Consider the following 16,756-nt stretch of genomic DNA (forward strand, 5'->3'; position numbering starts at 1 on the left):
CACACCCGTACACAAATACACTGCACTGCTTCACACTGAGGCCTAATCAATGCGGCTCATTCATATTGAGCCACAGACGTCAGGGGAAGCCGGGGGAATTACAAGCAACATCCACTGTGAGATCTCAGCCCCGACAAAGCAGGAGGGAGAGGATGCTTTGGGAGTATTCTTAAAAACTGAACTGCAAAAACAAGAAATAAAATGTTTATGAAAAATCTATTAGTTTAATAAAATCGGTAGTAATGTATTTTTAATGTGGTATTTTTCCAGCGCGTTTTGCACCGTAAGCAAAGCCTTTCACTGAGCTGTGAACATCTCCAGCAGCACACAGCTACAAAAATAGAAAGCTATCTGGTACATAAGTGCAACACTTCAGGGTTTCTCGAACTCTGGCACAGGCATCACTGGTGGCATGTGTGCTGCTTCTAGTGGTCCTTGACTCCTCTGTAGTTGTTGCCTCTTTTGTGTTTTGTATCTAACTTGTACTTGTCATTTAGTCCCATTTTAAAGCCACATTAGTTCTGTGGTGGTGCTTGATGTTACAGTGCAGTATATAATACACAGTACAGTGTAATACAGAATAGATGTCATGCAGAGACAGACAGGATTTCAATCACTGAGATCTGCTGTGCATACTGGCTTTTGCACAAATCTGTTTATGGGAAAACTCGGATAAAAATGCAAAATAAAGCAGATGACTCAGCGAAATACTCTGGAAAAGTGGTGAGTACCAGTGGGTTATAGAAGGGGTAAAGACAGAAAAGACAGAGTAGGAACTGTGAATATAATGAATGCTGATAATGAAGTTGCAAGATAGAAGGCCAAGGAAAACCCAAGCTTATTTTCCACAATGTATGAAAAAAAAAAGAATAATCTGAACTCTACTATTGACCCCAATTAATCCCACAGGCAATTCTCTCGAGGGGAAGAGCAAGTACAGCTCGTCTTGACACTGGGCAAGCGACTGGAGGAAAAATAATTCACGCTCAACAGTCCACAGCAAAACATGAAAGCCAAACAAGCGCTCAAAGCAAAGCCTCCGAAGCCATCTTCAAATGTAGTTAATAGTCTGTGCTCTGTCCAACACCAACAACGTTTATCCTCTTTACACACACAGAACTCACCAGTAACTTCTGCTTTAGTTTTTGATGGCTCCAAGAGTCTCTGTTTAGTCTGCAGTCCTCTAGAAGATGGGAGCTGTCCAAATATTGTCTGTGTGGTAATTGCAAGGGTGGAACTTCATTTCTCACCTGTAAAAAAACAACAACAAAAACATTTTAGTTAATGAATTGTCAAGACGATATTATCACTCATTGCCTTTATTATTGGGGACAATGTCTTCTACTTCTGACATGCGCGCTATGTAAGAAACATTCATATTTAACATGAAATCCACACGCTCGCCACTATTTGTGACTCACAAATAAAACAAAATAAAACCAGTTTTCTCGTTCAGTCAGATCCCTCCAGCTCAATAATTAAGAAAGAATCATGAATTTTTTAATCTCACAAGCCCACACACATTTAAGGTGCTAAAAAAACATCCTTTCTCCATGTCCAACCACTCAACAAGTAACCTTGATAACACCACCAAAACTGCTTGTTATTGCCAAGCTAGTGGAGCTAGCTAGAAATAATAATTCCCGGGCTTAAATTATTCATAACTCCAGTGAGGTGGAACCAGATGCTGCTTTTGTGTCATAGAGAGGGAGCTGTAACTCGACTCAAGCGTGGAGGGCCCTCTCAGCGTGGAGCTAAAGGCTTGAGGCTTGGACACTGCTGAGCTACAAACAGAACACAGGATGTCATGACATGGGCCTGGCTGTTTCCATGTGACATTTCCATGCAAGTGTTGAGAGAACGAGCCTGGTTCAGTGGCTGGTCCACATCAGGGCAGGCTGGGGGAGAGCCTAGCGGTTGATTTAGCCCCTCTGCTGGTGACGCTCCGTGCCCCTCCCTGACGTTTGTGACCATGGCAAGGAGCTGACCTTTTTTGTCTATGCCATGTTTCAATGCTGAATACTAATGCAGTAGTTCTGTGCCCGCCACTCATGGGAACAAGCTGTACTATTTATAGCTGCTTGTCCCCAGCTGCACATCTCCAACCCCAGGCCACTGGGCAATTAGTGTTTGTTTCTCATGGTTAAGAGGCAGTGCCATAACCTCCCAAATGCAAACAGACATCTGGACACACGCTCTCACTGTCCTGCCCTCCATCCCGCTAAAGCCAGGGCTCACCACAACACTGCACCTTAGATATACAAAGTTCTGTCAAACTTCATTCCCCAAACGTTCTATCACTCCGTGTCTGGCAGAACGTGTAGCTTATTGCAGGCAGCCTTGGTTTTATTTCTACATAATATCAATATGCTAAATGTTAGGGCTGTAACAATACGTAAATGAGATTCAAAACATCAATATAACGCTTGCTGTCAACAATTTTATATTGAGCTGGTAAAATATGCACTTTGATCTTTCTTGCGGTTCCTTTATGTCTTTTGTTTATTTTTAGACATGATAAGTTGAGCGTCAGTTCAGACAGAGCTGAGAAATGCACTGTGTGTGTGTGTTTGTTTTTATATAAATTGTTAAATCAGAATATAATTTAACAGTTAGTAATGCAGCAACCCGTCTTCTAAGCGGTTCATCGAGACTCAGCCCCATCACTCTCTTTTTGAGGATGGGAGATTTTGACTGTACATCACCCCAGCAGAGCTCTCCGGTCCTCCGATCAAATGGTTCTGGATGTGCCCTGGTCCCGGTGCAAACAGTGGGGCGACCGGTCCTTTGCTGTTTCGGCACCTAAACAGTGGAACAGCCTGAACAAACTGAATTGTATCTAGGATGTAATAATTGTGTGCTTTTAAATTGTTTTATCTTTCTGTGAAGCACTTTGGTCTTCCTGGTGTTGTTTTAAAGTGCTATATAAATAAAATTTGATTGATTGATTGATTTAACATCAATCGCAAATCTCTGTGTCATTCTTTCATCCTTATTGTGTTGTAGCATATTTTCTAATATCGCCAAACACTGAGTCATGAACTATAATGACTCTGGACAGAATTGTATTGTGGCAAAACTGGCGATTTACCCCCCCGAACAAACCTCACCACTAAATTTATAGAAAATGATCCCAGCCTGCAACATACAGCATCAGTGTTTGACAAAGCTTTCGTGGTGAAAGACAAAACATCCACTACTCCAAACAAGCCCCCATCACCCACACACACAAGAAGGTCCTCTTGTTTGGTTTGCTGTGACAACCCTCTACTGAAAAAGATTTGCGAAATAATATGCAGAACAAACTAGAACTGGACTGAAGAGGTGCACTGTCATTGCTCCAGCGCCCCAGTCATATTGTCATTCATATAGTCCTGTCATCCATACATTAGGATATATCTCACTGAGCAGTTATAACGACTTCTTTTAGTTGTCTGTGTGCCATGACGGCCCCTTTAATTCATTTCAGTGAGGGCAGGCTAATTTGATCTACCTTATTACAGTGTTTTTGTCCAATTACCCTGTGCCCCCATTCACTGATAGCAGCACAGAAGCGCGGATAAGACATGATGCTTATACCATTTCCACTGAGACCTATAGAACAATTTAGTGTGCTCCATTAAAGAGTTAACAAAGATGGATGACTACAAAAGGGATTGTGCTGCAGCAGCCAGTATTTTTTTCTAATCTGCTCTGAAATTCACTTGATCAGGAGGACATTGGAATCAATTACATTCCCACACAACACAAAGCATTAACTCCTGACCACATTAGCATGCCGCTAATTATCCTCAACATTAAAAGTGGAGCAGAAACAGCAAGTGGGCCTTCAATTGGCTGGCTACGTGTGTCAGTAAGCGTGCCAGTGATACTGTAACGGTAGGCTATCAAAGGCTCAGAATTTAACCCGAAAAGATGGTTGTATTATCAAAGGTCTGAACAGATGTACAAATGAAAGTGACTGAGCAAGAAAACAAAGAGGGTTAAAACAAGAAAACGAGTAGCTCTACGACTCCGTGCATAGAAACTGAAAGTACTCTTTAAATCTTAAATATATGTGGCCGCTATCTCTTTTATTTGATGTTTTTCGTTTCTGTATTCACTGCAATTTACTTCAAGTACCAATTTACCGATGTATCTCCCTTTACAGTTGTCTTGTCCCACCATGTTGACTCACATTAGCTAACCCTCAAGCCACCTAGCTCCCCATATTGTAAGAACTGCATTACCCCGGACTCCCAAATGTATGCAGAACCACACCTCACAACACACCACACTTCCACACATGTCTTGTCAACATAAAAAAAAAAAAAAAAAAAAGCTCAAAGTACATTCTTGCTGCTCAAATAGTAAGTAGTAACTCTAGTGAAGTAACTCTTCAAAGTACAACTCATTTTACAACGGTTGATGTGATGAATACTACAACTCAAATATTTGTTGCTGTCCACAGAGTAAAACAATATTCCTACTCGGGCTGAACTAAATTGCAATAATGCGATACGGCTGTGCAATATTGCAATATTATGGCGATATTTTACTGAATAATTTCAACACGATATGGTCCTGTTGAACACAAATTGCAAGCAACTCGTTTTTCTTCTACCTTGATACATTGTACCAAACTAAATTTAGTACAATGTAATGTGCTCTGTAACAGGGCTTAAAGTTAGAGTTAGGGTTTGGGTCTTAAGTCTTTACATTATGTACCTTCAAACTACAAATACTTATTATTCCAATGTGTGTGTAGCATAATATGTTAGGTGCATGTTATTACACATAGTTACATAGAACGTTACATTGTGCTAAATGTGGCAGGTACAATGTGTCAAGGGTAGTGTAAAATAAAATGTTACCAAAGAAGACTAAAAAAAAAACCACTATATCAGGACAGAAAAAAAAACTAAATTAGTTGTATTGTATTGAAGTTTGTATTTTTATTTTTTGGCAGCGTTTGAAAAAAAGACTTAAGTGACGTTGCGATATATATTGTGGCTTTTTGCAATATCGATAATGCATCACGTTTTTGCGATATATTACTATGCATCATGAATTATGTTGTGGAGGAAATTTAAAATGCATACTCAATACATAAATAGAAGAAACTTTTACATCTAAAAAACTTTACAACTGCTGCCTTGTGAATGTTGCAACTTTTTTTTCCTGAGTACTAAGTTACTTTTTAGGGAAAAAAGCACTCTTAAAATATATTATGATTTAGGTCATGGTGGCACGTCAATACAGTGTCTGTGGGAAGATTAGAAGGGACAAAGGGAACCAGCACAGACAGACATGAATTGAACTCGTGCGGATAAGCTTTTTTATTACAAAGCAAATCCAGACAAATAATCGCAGTGGCTTGTGGATTTTGGCAAAAATCAACATAATCACCTCCAGTACAGCCCTCTGCAAACAGATATGAATGTCCATCTTTCACAAAATATAACAGGGTATTGCTTTCGTGAGGTTTCCACTCAACTTCACACATGGTTCAGCGGTTCTCACACATTTCTGCTGAGAATTCCAGATAATAATCCCTAAATGATCAAATCTGGCAAAATTTGGCCCAGCTTTTCTGTTAAATTGAAACACAGCAGATATCTAAAAATTAAAATCATTACCAAATACTGAAGGAATGTTAGACTAAAAGTGACAAAGTGTAAAATGCCTACACACAGAGTTTTAAAAGACGGATTTTGCGCTGAATTACTGTAACGACCTTCATACATAAAAAATATGCCAGAATACAACTTTGATGCTTTGACGCACTATTAGTAAGTGGAACATCATACAGACAGAAAGAATTTCAACGAACTACGGTGTCATCAAAGCCTTTTTTTTTTTTACTAAAAAAGTAATAACTGTGTATTGGAAATGACTGCTGCCCTTCTGACAGAGTGGACATTAATCAAGTCCAGAAATAATCGATTATGAATGCAGTCAAATCCCTGTGGTGATGAGTGGATCCTGTCCCCTGACCTTCTGCTCATCCGCTCATTCCACTCAAACTCAGCAGCAGACAGCCACATGACCACGACAAAAGCTGACCTTACACTACCTTTGTACTTAACTCGTGGCCTTTACATTTATATCGGTCCATAGACGGATTAATCAAGTTGTAAGTGTTATCTAATTAAAATTAAAATAAATACTGTGGCAATTTTCTAATTTATTTAATTTACATCATAGGTCCAACATATAAGTGTGAAAGCCACAACAAACTACAGATTATTATAGTGTATATTATAGTGTGCTGAGCAGGAACTTAAGATGTTGTGTGTACAAACATGCTTTAAGCTTCAAGCAAAACTACCCTCAAGTTTGTATGGCCAGCTTTGTCAAGTAGTGGGCCATCAAACCACAAGAGTACTGTTTGCTCTGCTAATGATAGTGCACTCTAAGGCTGGAGTTGCTGATATTCCTGGAGCCATTTTTTTTTTTCACAGAGATTTCCCAGTGAAGATGGTGTTATGCAACGTCTGTCGTGGACCCTGCTGTTCATATCACTAATGCTCTCCACAGCTGAGGTCACGTGCCTTATCCAGGCCACATCCAGGCGCCAACAGCAGCATCATCTGTTACTACAGTCACTCCGGACCATGCTGAGCCATTGTCCGCTCACGCTGTTGTTAGCACCTTGGCATTACGTGTGCATAAATGACAGGCAGTAACAATGGTTCGTGCTAGTCCAAGCCGACACAACTTGATGTTTCTATTACATACCAAAGAGTCTACAAAATAAGTGACAATGACTTTATTATAACTGTGAGATCATTGGTTTCTATTTCTGGGTTGGACCTCACTTCTTTTACCTAGCATAAACTACAGACATACAGACAAATACACACAAAAAACTGCCATTAAAGCTAGAAATTTGATTCCTGCTCACAAAATATATTTAATGCTACAATAATGTACAATTAAACAAAAAATATGCACAGTTCTATTTGGAGTGGACGGTTTCCTCGTTTCAATATAATAAAAAAAAGCTCAGTGGGTTTGCTTTGTTCACTGCACAGAAAGTTGAAATTGTAACCACTTTAAAAGATTGCCACACCCCTTTGATATCAATGGCATTAGCATATACACATGGACTCTACTGTATATGTAGCTGTGTTTATGTCCTTGTCTTTTTACAAACACGCTCTTTAAGCTACAAATATGGATGTTTGTGCCTTGTGCGTATGAAGATAAAAGTCACTTGCCACTAGATCAGTGTGAGCCAGTAAATTGATGAATGGCCATGTCTGCTTGTCAAGGTGGGCAGGAAGAGCCAGTGTATGAATGGGGATTTTTTTTTTTTTTTTTTTGTCAGAGCACCCTCTTGTTCCTCTGGTGTGAGGGAGACTGACAGGCCTAATTATAGAAGCTCTTGAAATGAGTGACCTTGGGAGGCTGCAAATACACATACCTGCGCTCATACAGAAACCTTTTCTGACAGACAAAATCACACAGAGACTACTGGCTTCCCATTGGTCACTATAGGTTCCCACAATCCAATCCCTCTCATGACTGCCATCTATAGGCTCTATCGCCGTCACAGGGTGCCTCTTTCACCCATAACACATCAGATGGAACACCCAGTCTTTGTACATATTTATTTATCAATGAGTTGGATCATATCCGAAATCACACTGACATTCAAGGACGCGTTTTGAGATGCAACAAATCACCGCCCATATCAGTTAACGTTCATCTGGGATGGAGTCGCCTCTGAAACCTAAATGAATAATACATTTGACAATGTATGACAGCTTTAGACCATTTGCATTCATGTGCACACACCAGCAAAACAGCTATTCCTCTTTTTAAGTTGACAACACCGAATCCTTTGCAGATTGGTTCCACTAAAAACTCCCTTGATGATGGTATTTCTTATAACAAGCAGAGTCAAACAGAGTCACCGTCAAAGACCATGTTATGTCACTCATAAATACACTGGTCAGGCTGAGCTGATTTGTTCAAAAAACAAAAGAGAGAAACCTGAAAAACTAAAATAGGAGGGCAAATCCTTTCGCATACAAATGATATGCTGTGTCCTCTAGCTCTTCTTAGTGGATGTGTTAAAACAGGACAGTTCAGGTACACATGAGAATAATCAGCTCTACTGCAAGCGTGAATTTCAATGACTGTAGCCGCCGGGACACTGACATGTTCCCATAATTCTTATCCTGGCAACAGAGGCACCAGAGTGATCCTGCAGCAGAGCCCAACAAGCAGAGTGTGCTGTAAAAACAGATACAGTAGGACATCAGACGGTAGACGGTACAGTACCTCGGAAGCAGACGTTAAAGGAGAAGTGCACTGGTAGCAGGATGTAATAGTGAAGGTAGGACAGCAAACGAGCCGGCCGCGAGACCCTGGCGATGTATATGGCAGCTCCGTAGCATAAAATGGTTCATCAATGCTTGGCAGAAAGAAGCACAGCCAGGCAGCGCAGAGAGGGAGAGAGAGAGACAGCGAGCCAGCATCACTGGGCTCACACTACTGGGGCTGTGCAGTGGAGCACACACATCAACACGCCCCCTTTCTCCTCTCCGCCGCTCTCACTCTCGCATGCTGATACACACAGGCACGCAGGGGTGCAGAGGCAGTGCAGTGCGCAGCTGTTCTGAGCGGCATTCCCCATCCAGGAAGCTTTTCTTTAATCAGAGCGTTTCTCAGAAGTCAAACACAATCCTGTCTTAAGGCATTGCTCTCCATACAAATAACCTTTGCGAAGGAGCTCCATCATCAAACTGGCAAGGTCATGTGAGGATCTAAGGCATTTTTCTTTGGTGTGTCCACAGTGTTCTCTTGCATATCTTCTCAGCTGTTTTTGTAAGATGATACAGGACTCTGCCTTGCCTCGTCATGGGTCATTATGCCACAGCAGCTCCCTGGAGGCTTGGCTTGAAAACCTCACTCACTGAACACTCAGCAAGACCAATCAGCTATCACAAACAGAAGCAACACTTCAACCGTCCAATCAGAGATCAGAGTATCAAGTGCTGAGGGGTATTAAAGGGGATTATTTGGGGCATCCTGGGCTTTTTTTTCATTACAGTCAAATGTAGAGGAGCACGGCTGCCCTCTGTGGATGGATCTCGTAATGCACTTAGCTGGGAGAAAGTGAGGAAGGGCACAGATAGGCCTTCCTTAGCTCAAATGCCTAGCAACCACAGCAGCTCCTCACCTCTGTTTAAATCTGTCCCTCCCCCTCCATTGGGACCCTGTCCATGATCCCAACTGAGTCCATGTAGCACAAAGGCGGTTTAGCACTCACAACATAACATAGTACTCCTGTCAACTGCTCCCCCACCCTCAATAAATATACAGACAACGAGGTTAGCCAATCCGACACTAGCAGCTTTACAGAAGAAATCCAGGGGCAAAAAATAAGCAATATTTCAAGACTAAGTCAATTGTAAGGTACCACCTGCCTCTGTGAAGAATAGACCTGTTCAGACAGCTGTCTCACAGAGTGTCAGGTCAGCCTTAACACAACTGCAGGAGGTGTGGTCAACACTTCCGATAATACTGTGTGCTGTCAGGGCACATGAAAAGCTCTGTTGGGTATGATAAATGACTTACATTAAAATAAAGAGTAAAAACTTTGTGATATCTGCAGCAAAATGCCTGATGAGTGTTGTTCGGTGAATGTGTCTTTATGAAAGGGACTGCGAAGTTAATTGTAATCAAACTGAGATCTGCTGAAGTTTGTATAGGATAGGCTTATATATCATCTTTATTTAGATAATGCAATGTCCTCTGCAAACATGTTCTGCAGGTCTTACACACTGCTATTTTTGTTTTTCTTAATGAAGTTGTTTGCATTATTTTTGCTGCATTACTATTATATAATTTAAAAAAATCGCGATGCAAATTACGCATTACATATTGAGTTTTACATATCGGATGTGGCAAACAGGGTTCTTTGTCAGGCAGTGCAGGACAAGGTCAGATTATGGCTGTAGGCATCAACAGTGCTGATCCTGCCAGTGCATGAACACGACTGATTCCCAGCTTATGCATTTACACACTGCTTTGACTAACAACAGAAATCACTCACCTTATGGCTGTTCCTCTTTGGTGTAGCTAACCTCTGCTTCTGGCTCCATAGTAGATCCTTTTGGGGTTGTTTCAGTAGCTTCTCTACCTTGTAAGTCTTCTGACATCCCATTGTACTCTGCAACACGGACAACAAAACAGGCTTTGACACATCGTTTAAAATGAGAGAAACAAAAAGCTTGTTCCGTGTAAGAACCTACCATGACCGAGTGATTTTCATGCTTCCCCAAATGCTTGTCATGGTCGGCAGCCAGCTGATGTCATAACTGCAGCATGTTCAGATTATAAATATCTGTATTCAGCGGAGTTGTTACATAATAGTGGATGTTGGATTATTCTAAGTACAAAGAGACGGAAAATATAGCACATCTGTCACAGGACACATGTAAACACAAATCCCTCTTAAGCAAGAAAGCTATTTAGGTAAAGTGAAAGAACTCTTTACTGCGGACTGGCCAGAAGACAGACTCTTCCAGCGTTTTGTTTTTTTTTTTTGTGATTCACATTATTTTTCCTCTAGATGGCATGTTTTATCTGCCGAGGAAATGGGTTTATATCAAATTTCAAATTGAAATGGAAATGAATCCATTAACAACACAACAGCAGATAAATGATGTCATCGAATTTATTATTCTTATTTTCACTGCCAAAACACCTTCACTGTTTCACTGGAAGCCCAGAAATGTCTCCCACACAGAATACATTTGACAGGATTTAGCCAACATGCAAAAAAATACATATATATTTTTAGAAATGACAGTCAGTCACTGGCTGCAAGACAATGCAAATTGCAGATAAAAAAGGACACACTCTGCTCAGTTTCTTTAGCACAGTGATTCCCAAAGTGGGGTCCGGGGCCCCGTAGGGTCCTCGGAGACACTAAAGAGGCCCCCCCAAAGATGTCTACAAATCAAGTACATTGAAAAAATGTATGTTTTAAAAGGAAAAATACATTTATCTGCTATAATATACAACTTTAACTCAGTGTTTAGCCCTCTGACATTGCTACAGAGCATATTATTATTTTGGGGCCTTGATGTTCCTGACTTTGGGACTGACTTTAGTGCATTGCCTTGGACCTACACAGTACTGATGAAATGGTGATGCACTATTCAATCAGTGGGATGAGTATGAGTCGCCTTCCAAAATCCAAAACAATAAAGATAAAATAAAAATATTACTATATCAAACATAACCAGTGCCATTGTTAATTGCACAATATTTCAAAGATGCAGGGGAAATCGATTTATTTTAATTTTAACATTACACACTAGGGTTAGAACCAGTAAAATCATTAAGGAAGATTAGCTGAACAATGGGCTTGATAAAGCACCGAGAGGTGAGTGACCATTACAATACTCTGTTTTTTAGAGATTAAGCTGCCTATTTCTCATGTATTCCATCAAGAGGAGAGGAAAGGGTTAATATTAGCAGCATATCATTGTAAGCACCGAAACACCGAATTTAACATAAAGCTTTTACCGAGTGTCTTCTGAAGGTTTAGATGAGCACTCAGGTCAGCGAATTTGTTTATTTTTATTAAATTAATCTTAAGGCGGGGTGAGGGAAAAAAACACCAGCGAACTATCGTCAGGCACAGCTAACCCAGGACATAAACAAACACAGTGGAGAGCGCCATTTTAAACTCTTCTTCTATGACCACATTTCAGTATGACGCACTATTGCCCCCACCTGGATTATGGCACATACACTGCCTCATGTTCATACTGTAGAAAAGCTTTGCATTGCAGAATTATGACACTGTGTCGACCTATTTATTATTTTAGATTTTTTATTCCCAAAAGTGCACACTACATCTTAATCCAGGTAATTTATCCTAAATGCAGCACTTTTATGTAAGTACAGTAGTTCATTTTTTTTTTTTTTTTCATTTTTTATTTACCAAGAGTCACAGGAGCCGAGGAGTATAATGCTCGCGCTGAAAAGTGTTAGAGTGCTAAAGAGCTGCATGCCACCTGCAAATGCCTATTATGAAAGTGGATATTGCTTACATCTCACATTGCTGCTTTCTTTTTATTATTTCAAAAGGTTTATAAACTTTCATCAGACCTTGACCAGACCACTGACTCTCCAGTGCATGTCACTTATACATTTTAATTACCCAACTCTATTTATATAATCAAAAAGAAACTTTTTACATTTTTTTACATTTTTTTATTTTATTTAGCACTTCTTCAGCGATGGCATATCATGTAGCGATATGATCTTAGCAGCTTTGCGTTCCTTTTGAAGCACCAAGGATATACATACAAAAAGCTATTTTGTAACTTGCTCACATGAGATCTTTTGAGACTTGTCCACTGCTGTGAAAGTTTGCCAACATGCAAATTCTCATTATGTAAATGCATCCAGGACGGGCACAATATGTTTATTATACAATATATTTCCTCATTCAGCAAGAAAGTTGTTCAATTTTCACCACAGAGAGCAACAAGTATCTTCTCATAGTCGCCTTTAGTGTCATCCTGAAAAAAAGTATTTTATTTAGTGAAATATTGTATAATACATGAAGGGTTTTAATTGGAAATATCTGACAGTATTTTCAGGCAGGGAAGATAAGGGAAAGATGCTTACCAGGATTTCCATGTGCAGTGTTTTGCTGTAGTTCTTTTTGTATTCCTCTTTTATCTTCTTCATGTCAATTTCAGAGCGACTCACCATAATACGAGTAAGGATATTTTTGCGTGTTCCTTTGCCCTAAAAAACAATTCAGAACAGGCAGCTAAAATATTACTGCACTATGCACAATACTTAAACATGTGCACACAGTATTATACCTTCATAGCCAAATAGAGCTTCTCTGCAAAGAATGCTGGCCGACTTCCAGCGCACTTCACAACAGCTGTGAGACAACTTTCAATATCTCCTTTCATCTCCAGGTCGATAGCTGTGGCCACGTCCACTTTGCTGTACTTGGAGTATCTCTCAAACACTAAGGAAAATGAAATGCATTAGCCACTACTATCAATAAAAGATAAAACATCGCTGTGGACATCTGCCATTTTCAAACCTCTGCGGAGATGTGGGGCACTTCTGGTGGTGAGGATTTCAATAAAGGCAGAGCAGTCTTTGCCTTTTCTTCCTTCTCCAGCTTCATACAGGGTCCTGGCGTCACTGTCAACCAACTGTTCAGCAACTGTCTCTGTCCTGCCAGCCTGTGATGGTGCAATGTTTGGATTAATGACAGACTCTTTTTTTTTCTTTTTTAAATGAACGTTTAATGAATGTGGTTATTACCTTACACAGTTCCAACAAGGCCTTCCTGAAGTCACCACTCGTGTCAGACTTGATATCATCCTCTAGATCCTTTTTGTAGTCTTAGCAAAGGAAATGGTAACATCAGGCAAGAGTAAGCATGAACACTAAAAACAGGATTCCTAAGTAGGTCATACCTTTCTTGTAGGCAGCCTTAATTCCTTCAATTTCCCTGTTGGTGCGTGAAGCCAAAATCTCAATGAGGGTGTCTTCATCTGTACCAAGACCCTGACAACAGAAATGCATGTGGTAGGAACGCGGGATAAAATACAAAAACAACATGAACACACACACAATGAAGAGGAACTAGCTGGATGCTTCCAACTTTTCATCAACAATAGCAGATTAAAAAAAACAAGAGCACACTTCAGCCTGAGTGTTACATTTCAGAGTGCGTGTTAGGTTTGATATTAAGGTGTAAGTAGCACCTTCATGGCTAGTTTAAGTTGCTCAGCGTCATACTGAGATGGTGTTTTCAGCAGGGCCAACACAACGTCCTCCAGATCTCCCTTCAAGGCACTTTTCAGGGCTGATTCAAGAGTCTAGGTAAAAAAGAATTCCATATTTAAGACACGAATCCTGATTATTAGATTACCAACCCTAGTATATAGTACATTTAATAAAATAAAATCCCTTTACCTTGCCACTGGCCTGCTGGTATGCTTCTTTGATTTGCTGTCTTTGCTCATTGCTTCTTTTGACCAGTATTTCAATTATGGTGTTTTCGTCCACTCCTGTGGGATTGATAAGATTTATTATTCATGCTCCAAATACTGTAAAGCCAGAGAAGAGTGTGGAAAGCTATGTGTTGCATTCGGCCCAGCAGAGGGTGCCAGACATCAACATTTAAAAACTCTTTAGAGTCTCTTTAGTAAGACAGAGCACACAGCAGCATGCTCAGACACGCTTAATAATACCCTGGACCACCTTTTGTCTTGATGGCTCTGTCCAGGACGCCTGCATCTCCATTGGGAGTAAAGTTTGGGGCTGCAGTGACTGTTCCTTCATTCTTCAGCACCTATAGCAAGATAACAGAGATTACACATGTTGTGCAAATACTGTATACAGTAGCCTTGATTGATATCAGAGGAAGCATGTGAAGTGGGATTGTATCAGGATTTGTTTGAGGACAAGCTTGAATTCCTCAAATTAGCTGACTATGCAAGTAGGCTACCATTGCACCAGATTGGTCCAGACATCTATATGCAAGCTTCAATTTAATACAACCTCGGTCCCCTTTAAGAAAACGTGGAGAGAGGAGAAGTAGCGGAGGAGTTTGCAAAGGGAGGGGCACAAATTCCAGCCTGTGACTCACAAACCCAAATCTAGACTTTATATGGACAAAGCTACCTCTTTTCTGTGTAGTGACAAAACCCTTTTAACTTGGACTCACCTTAAGAATATTTTTCTTATAATATATAACATACATTTGGTTTTATCTATGGCATTTTATTATGTAATTTGTACTTACAGTAGACTTCACCCTACTCACTCATTGCTCTCATTATCTAACTTGCGCCTGATCATTTTTTCCACCCTAACATACCACAGGAAGAGGAAAAAAAGGAAACAGAGTTGTTGGCAATAGCAACCAGAGCAGTACTCACTGACTCATCGGGCATGCCCAAGTACACGGACTGCTGCATGAGGGCTTGAATGAAAGACATGTTGGTTTAATTTGCTGCGCTCTCCCTGAACCAAGAAGAAAATACAATGTGTTATAAATGTCAGCATATGATATAGTCTAAGCAAGGACCACATTACAATACAAAACTGATAAACTGATGATGCACCTTGATTTGAAACATTTTTCAAAAAGCAAAATTAAACAATTGCGTTTCATTCAATCTGTTAGATTCCATGATAGCCAACTTTTAGAAACTTTGAAGCCACACCCTGGCACAACTTTTAGTGAAGCTATAATTAGAGCTTCCTTTACATTCAGGCCTAATCTTTTGAAAAAGCAAAAAAAAAAAAAAGATATTAAAAAAGCTTTTCTGTTTAGCTATAGGTTTACAACACAAGAAAGTACAAAAAGATCACAGCATTATGCCAGCCACGCCCTCACTGGTTGCATCAATACCTTGAGGGAAAAGGAGGTGAAAGTCACTGTCTGAACTCACTAGACTACTCTATCTTCTGGACAGTAACAAAGAAACGCTGCTTACCTTTTGACTTGAATGGAAGAAAGTTATGCGGAGTTTCCAGGGTCGTAGCACTGGCAGAGGCGGTGTTTTTATACTCAGGACAAACCCCACCTAGTAACGGGGCGAGTCCAGATTTCCCCTTCGCCTCCAAAATACTGCGCAGCTGCGGTGGGCACGAAACTGAGCGCAGAAACGAGGAAGCAACGGTTTCACAAGAGCTTTTTGTCATATAGGAAAGGTATTTATTACAACATAAGGAAGTCATGGATGATTTTCACACAATTATTATAGCAGTCATTCCTTTTGTTTGTTTTTACTTAACATTGCTTATGTCAGTGGTTGTTTTAGACATCAGCTCACTTGTCTGCACAAGTTACTGCCTCCCATTCCCCACATTCTTTCAGCGGTAGTTCTGTCAAACACAATATTTTAAGTGCCTTTAAACTTGCATTATGTAACGTTTCATGCTGGTGAAAAGAAAGTTAATATTACCGTATTATTGACCCAGTGGCTGTAAGGCTGGTTAGCTGATGCGTACCTAAAGAGTTCCATCAGCAGTGAAAACCTACCAGAAACCCTACAAGAAATTGAGCCTGGAATTTAGCCTGGAAGCATGGATCTATAATAATAAGCCATGGTCACAGCCACTGGGTCACTGAAAGGTCAAATACTCACTAATATAAACTGTATTTCTGCATTCTTGTCTTTTTTTCTTTTCTTTCTTTTTTTTTTTTTTTTTACATAAACTAATGGCGTGTTCCAGGCAACTGGTAACTGGTAACTGGTACCTTAACAAACTTGAAAATCACCGACAGTCTTACGACCTGAGAGCGTTCCAGGTGAATAAAGTCGTATAATTAAAAACATGCGACATCACGTTATGTTGACACCTGTGACCAAAAGTAACGTTCAGTTAACGTTACTTTGGAGGAGCAGAGGTTTCCCATAACCAGGCTAACGCCAGGCTGCTGTGTGCGCTCGAATCATTTCGAACTGCACAGCAGCCTGGGGACCATGGCCGAAATTTTCGCATGGATTTGGGAACCAATCACAGAACGAGGAGGGACGGCAATGACGCGCTATTCGATATACGGAAGCTTGTAGTTTATTTACCATAGATCTTACAGATAAAAATGAAAAAGTTTATTCACGGATCCAACATGACAGCAGCAGACGCGAGGGTGTTTTTCGATCAATCTTTAGACCTTGTTCTACAGCGGGTACGTCATACGTCATCTCATACGATGATACGATTGGCTATGGCTTCGTGCAGACGCATGATAGAC

General features: G+C 40.3%; 2 protein-coding genes across 8 annotated transcripts in view; both read right to left on the reverse strand.

The window, feature by feature from the left end:
- Positions 1-11,674, reverse strand: part of rimbp2b (RIMS binding protein 2b) — a 214,631-nt gene extending 202,957 nt beyond the window's left edge. For 4 of the 7 annotated variants that reach the window (XR_013793952.1, XM_079578442.1, XM_079578444.1 and 1 more), the window contains exons 1-4: positions 11,530-11,674; positions 10,248-10,384; positions 10,049-10,165; positions 1,125-1,250 (exon numbers count right to left, since the gene is read on the reverse strand). Coding sequence is in view for 5 of the 7 variants with exons in the window: in XM_079578442.1 (XP_079434568.1) it covers positions 1,125-1,250; positions 10,049-10,165; positions 10,248-10,250 (246 nt within the window). In the remaining 2 variants the exon portion in view is untranslated. Of the gene's footprint in view, positions 1-1,124; positions 1,251-8,271; positions 8,477-10,048; positions 10,166-10,247; positions 10,385-11,529 lie in introns of those variants that run through there. The other 3 variants (XM_079578443.1, XM_079578446.1, XM_079578447.1) reach the window with 3 other exon arrangements.
- Positions 11,675-12,222: 548 nt separating this feature from the next.
- Positions 12,223-15,562, reverse strand: anxa1a (annexin A1a). Its single transcript, XM_079555732.1, has 11 exons — positions 15,492-15,562; positions 14,931-15,015; positions 14,251-14,341; positions 13,963-14,057; positions 13,752-13,865; positions 13,461-13,551; positions 13,306-13,385; positions 13,079-13,223; positions 12,846-13,000; positions 12,643-12,765; positions 12,223-12,533 (listed from the first exon to the last, which is right to left on the reverse strand). The coding sequence occupies exons 2-11, from the start codon at positions 14,988-14,990 to the stop codon at positions 12,477-12,479; spliced, it is 1,011 nt and encodes a 336-aa protein (XP_079411858.1). The 5' UTR covers positions 14,991-15,015; positions 15,492-15,562; the 3' UTR covers positions 12,223-12,476.
- Between the last annotated feature and the right edge of the window lie 1,194 nt (positions 15,563-16,756).

Source organism: Gobius niger (genome assembly GCF_951799975.1).
Source record: "Gobius niger genome assembly, chromosome: 1".
NCBI lineage: Eukaryota > Metazoa > Chordata > Actinopteri > Gobiiformes > Gobiidae > Gobius > Gobius niger.

Bases quoted from the DNA above. Each gene is read 5' to 3' on its own strand.
- anxa1a (XM_079555732.1), bottom strand. From the start codon at position 14,990: ATGTCTTTCATTCAAGCCCTCATGCAGCAGTCCGTGTACTTGGGCATG. The intron at 13,386-13,460 runs GTATGACCTACT...TCCTTTGCTAAG, and splicing joins TAAGGCTGCCTACAAGAAAG to ACTACAAAAAGGATCTAGAG. The intron at 13,224-13,305 runs GTAATAACCACA...GCACCATCACAG, and splicing joins CCTTGTTGGAACTGTGTAAG to GCTGGCAGGACAGAGACAGT.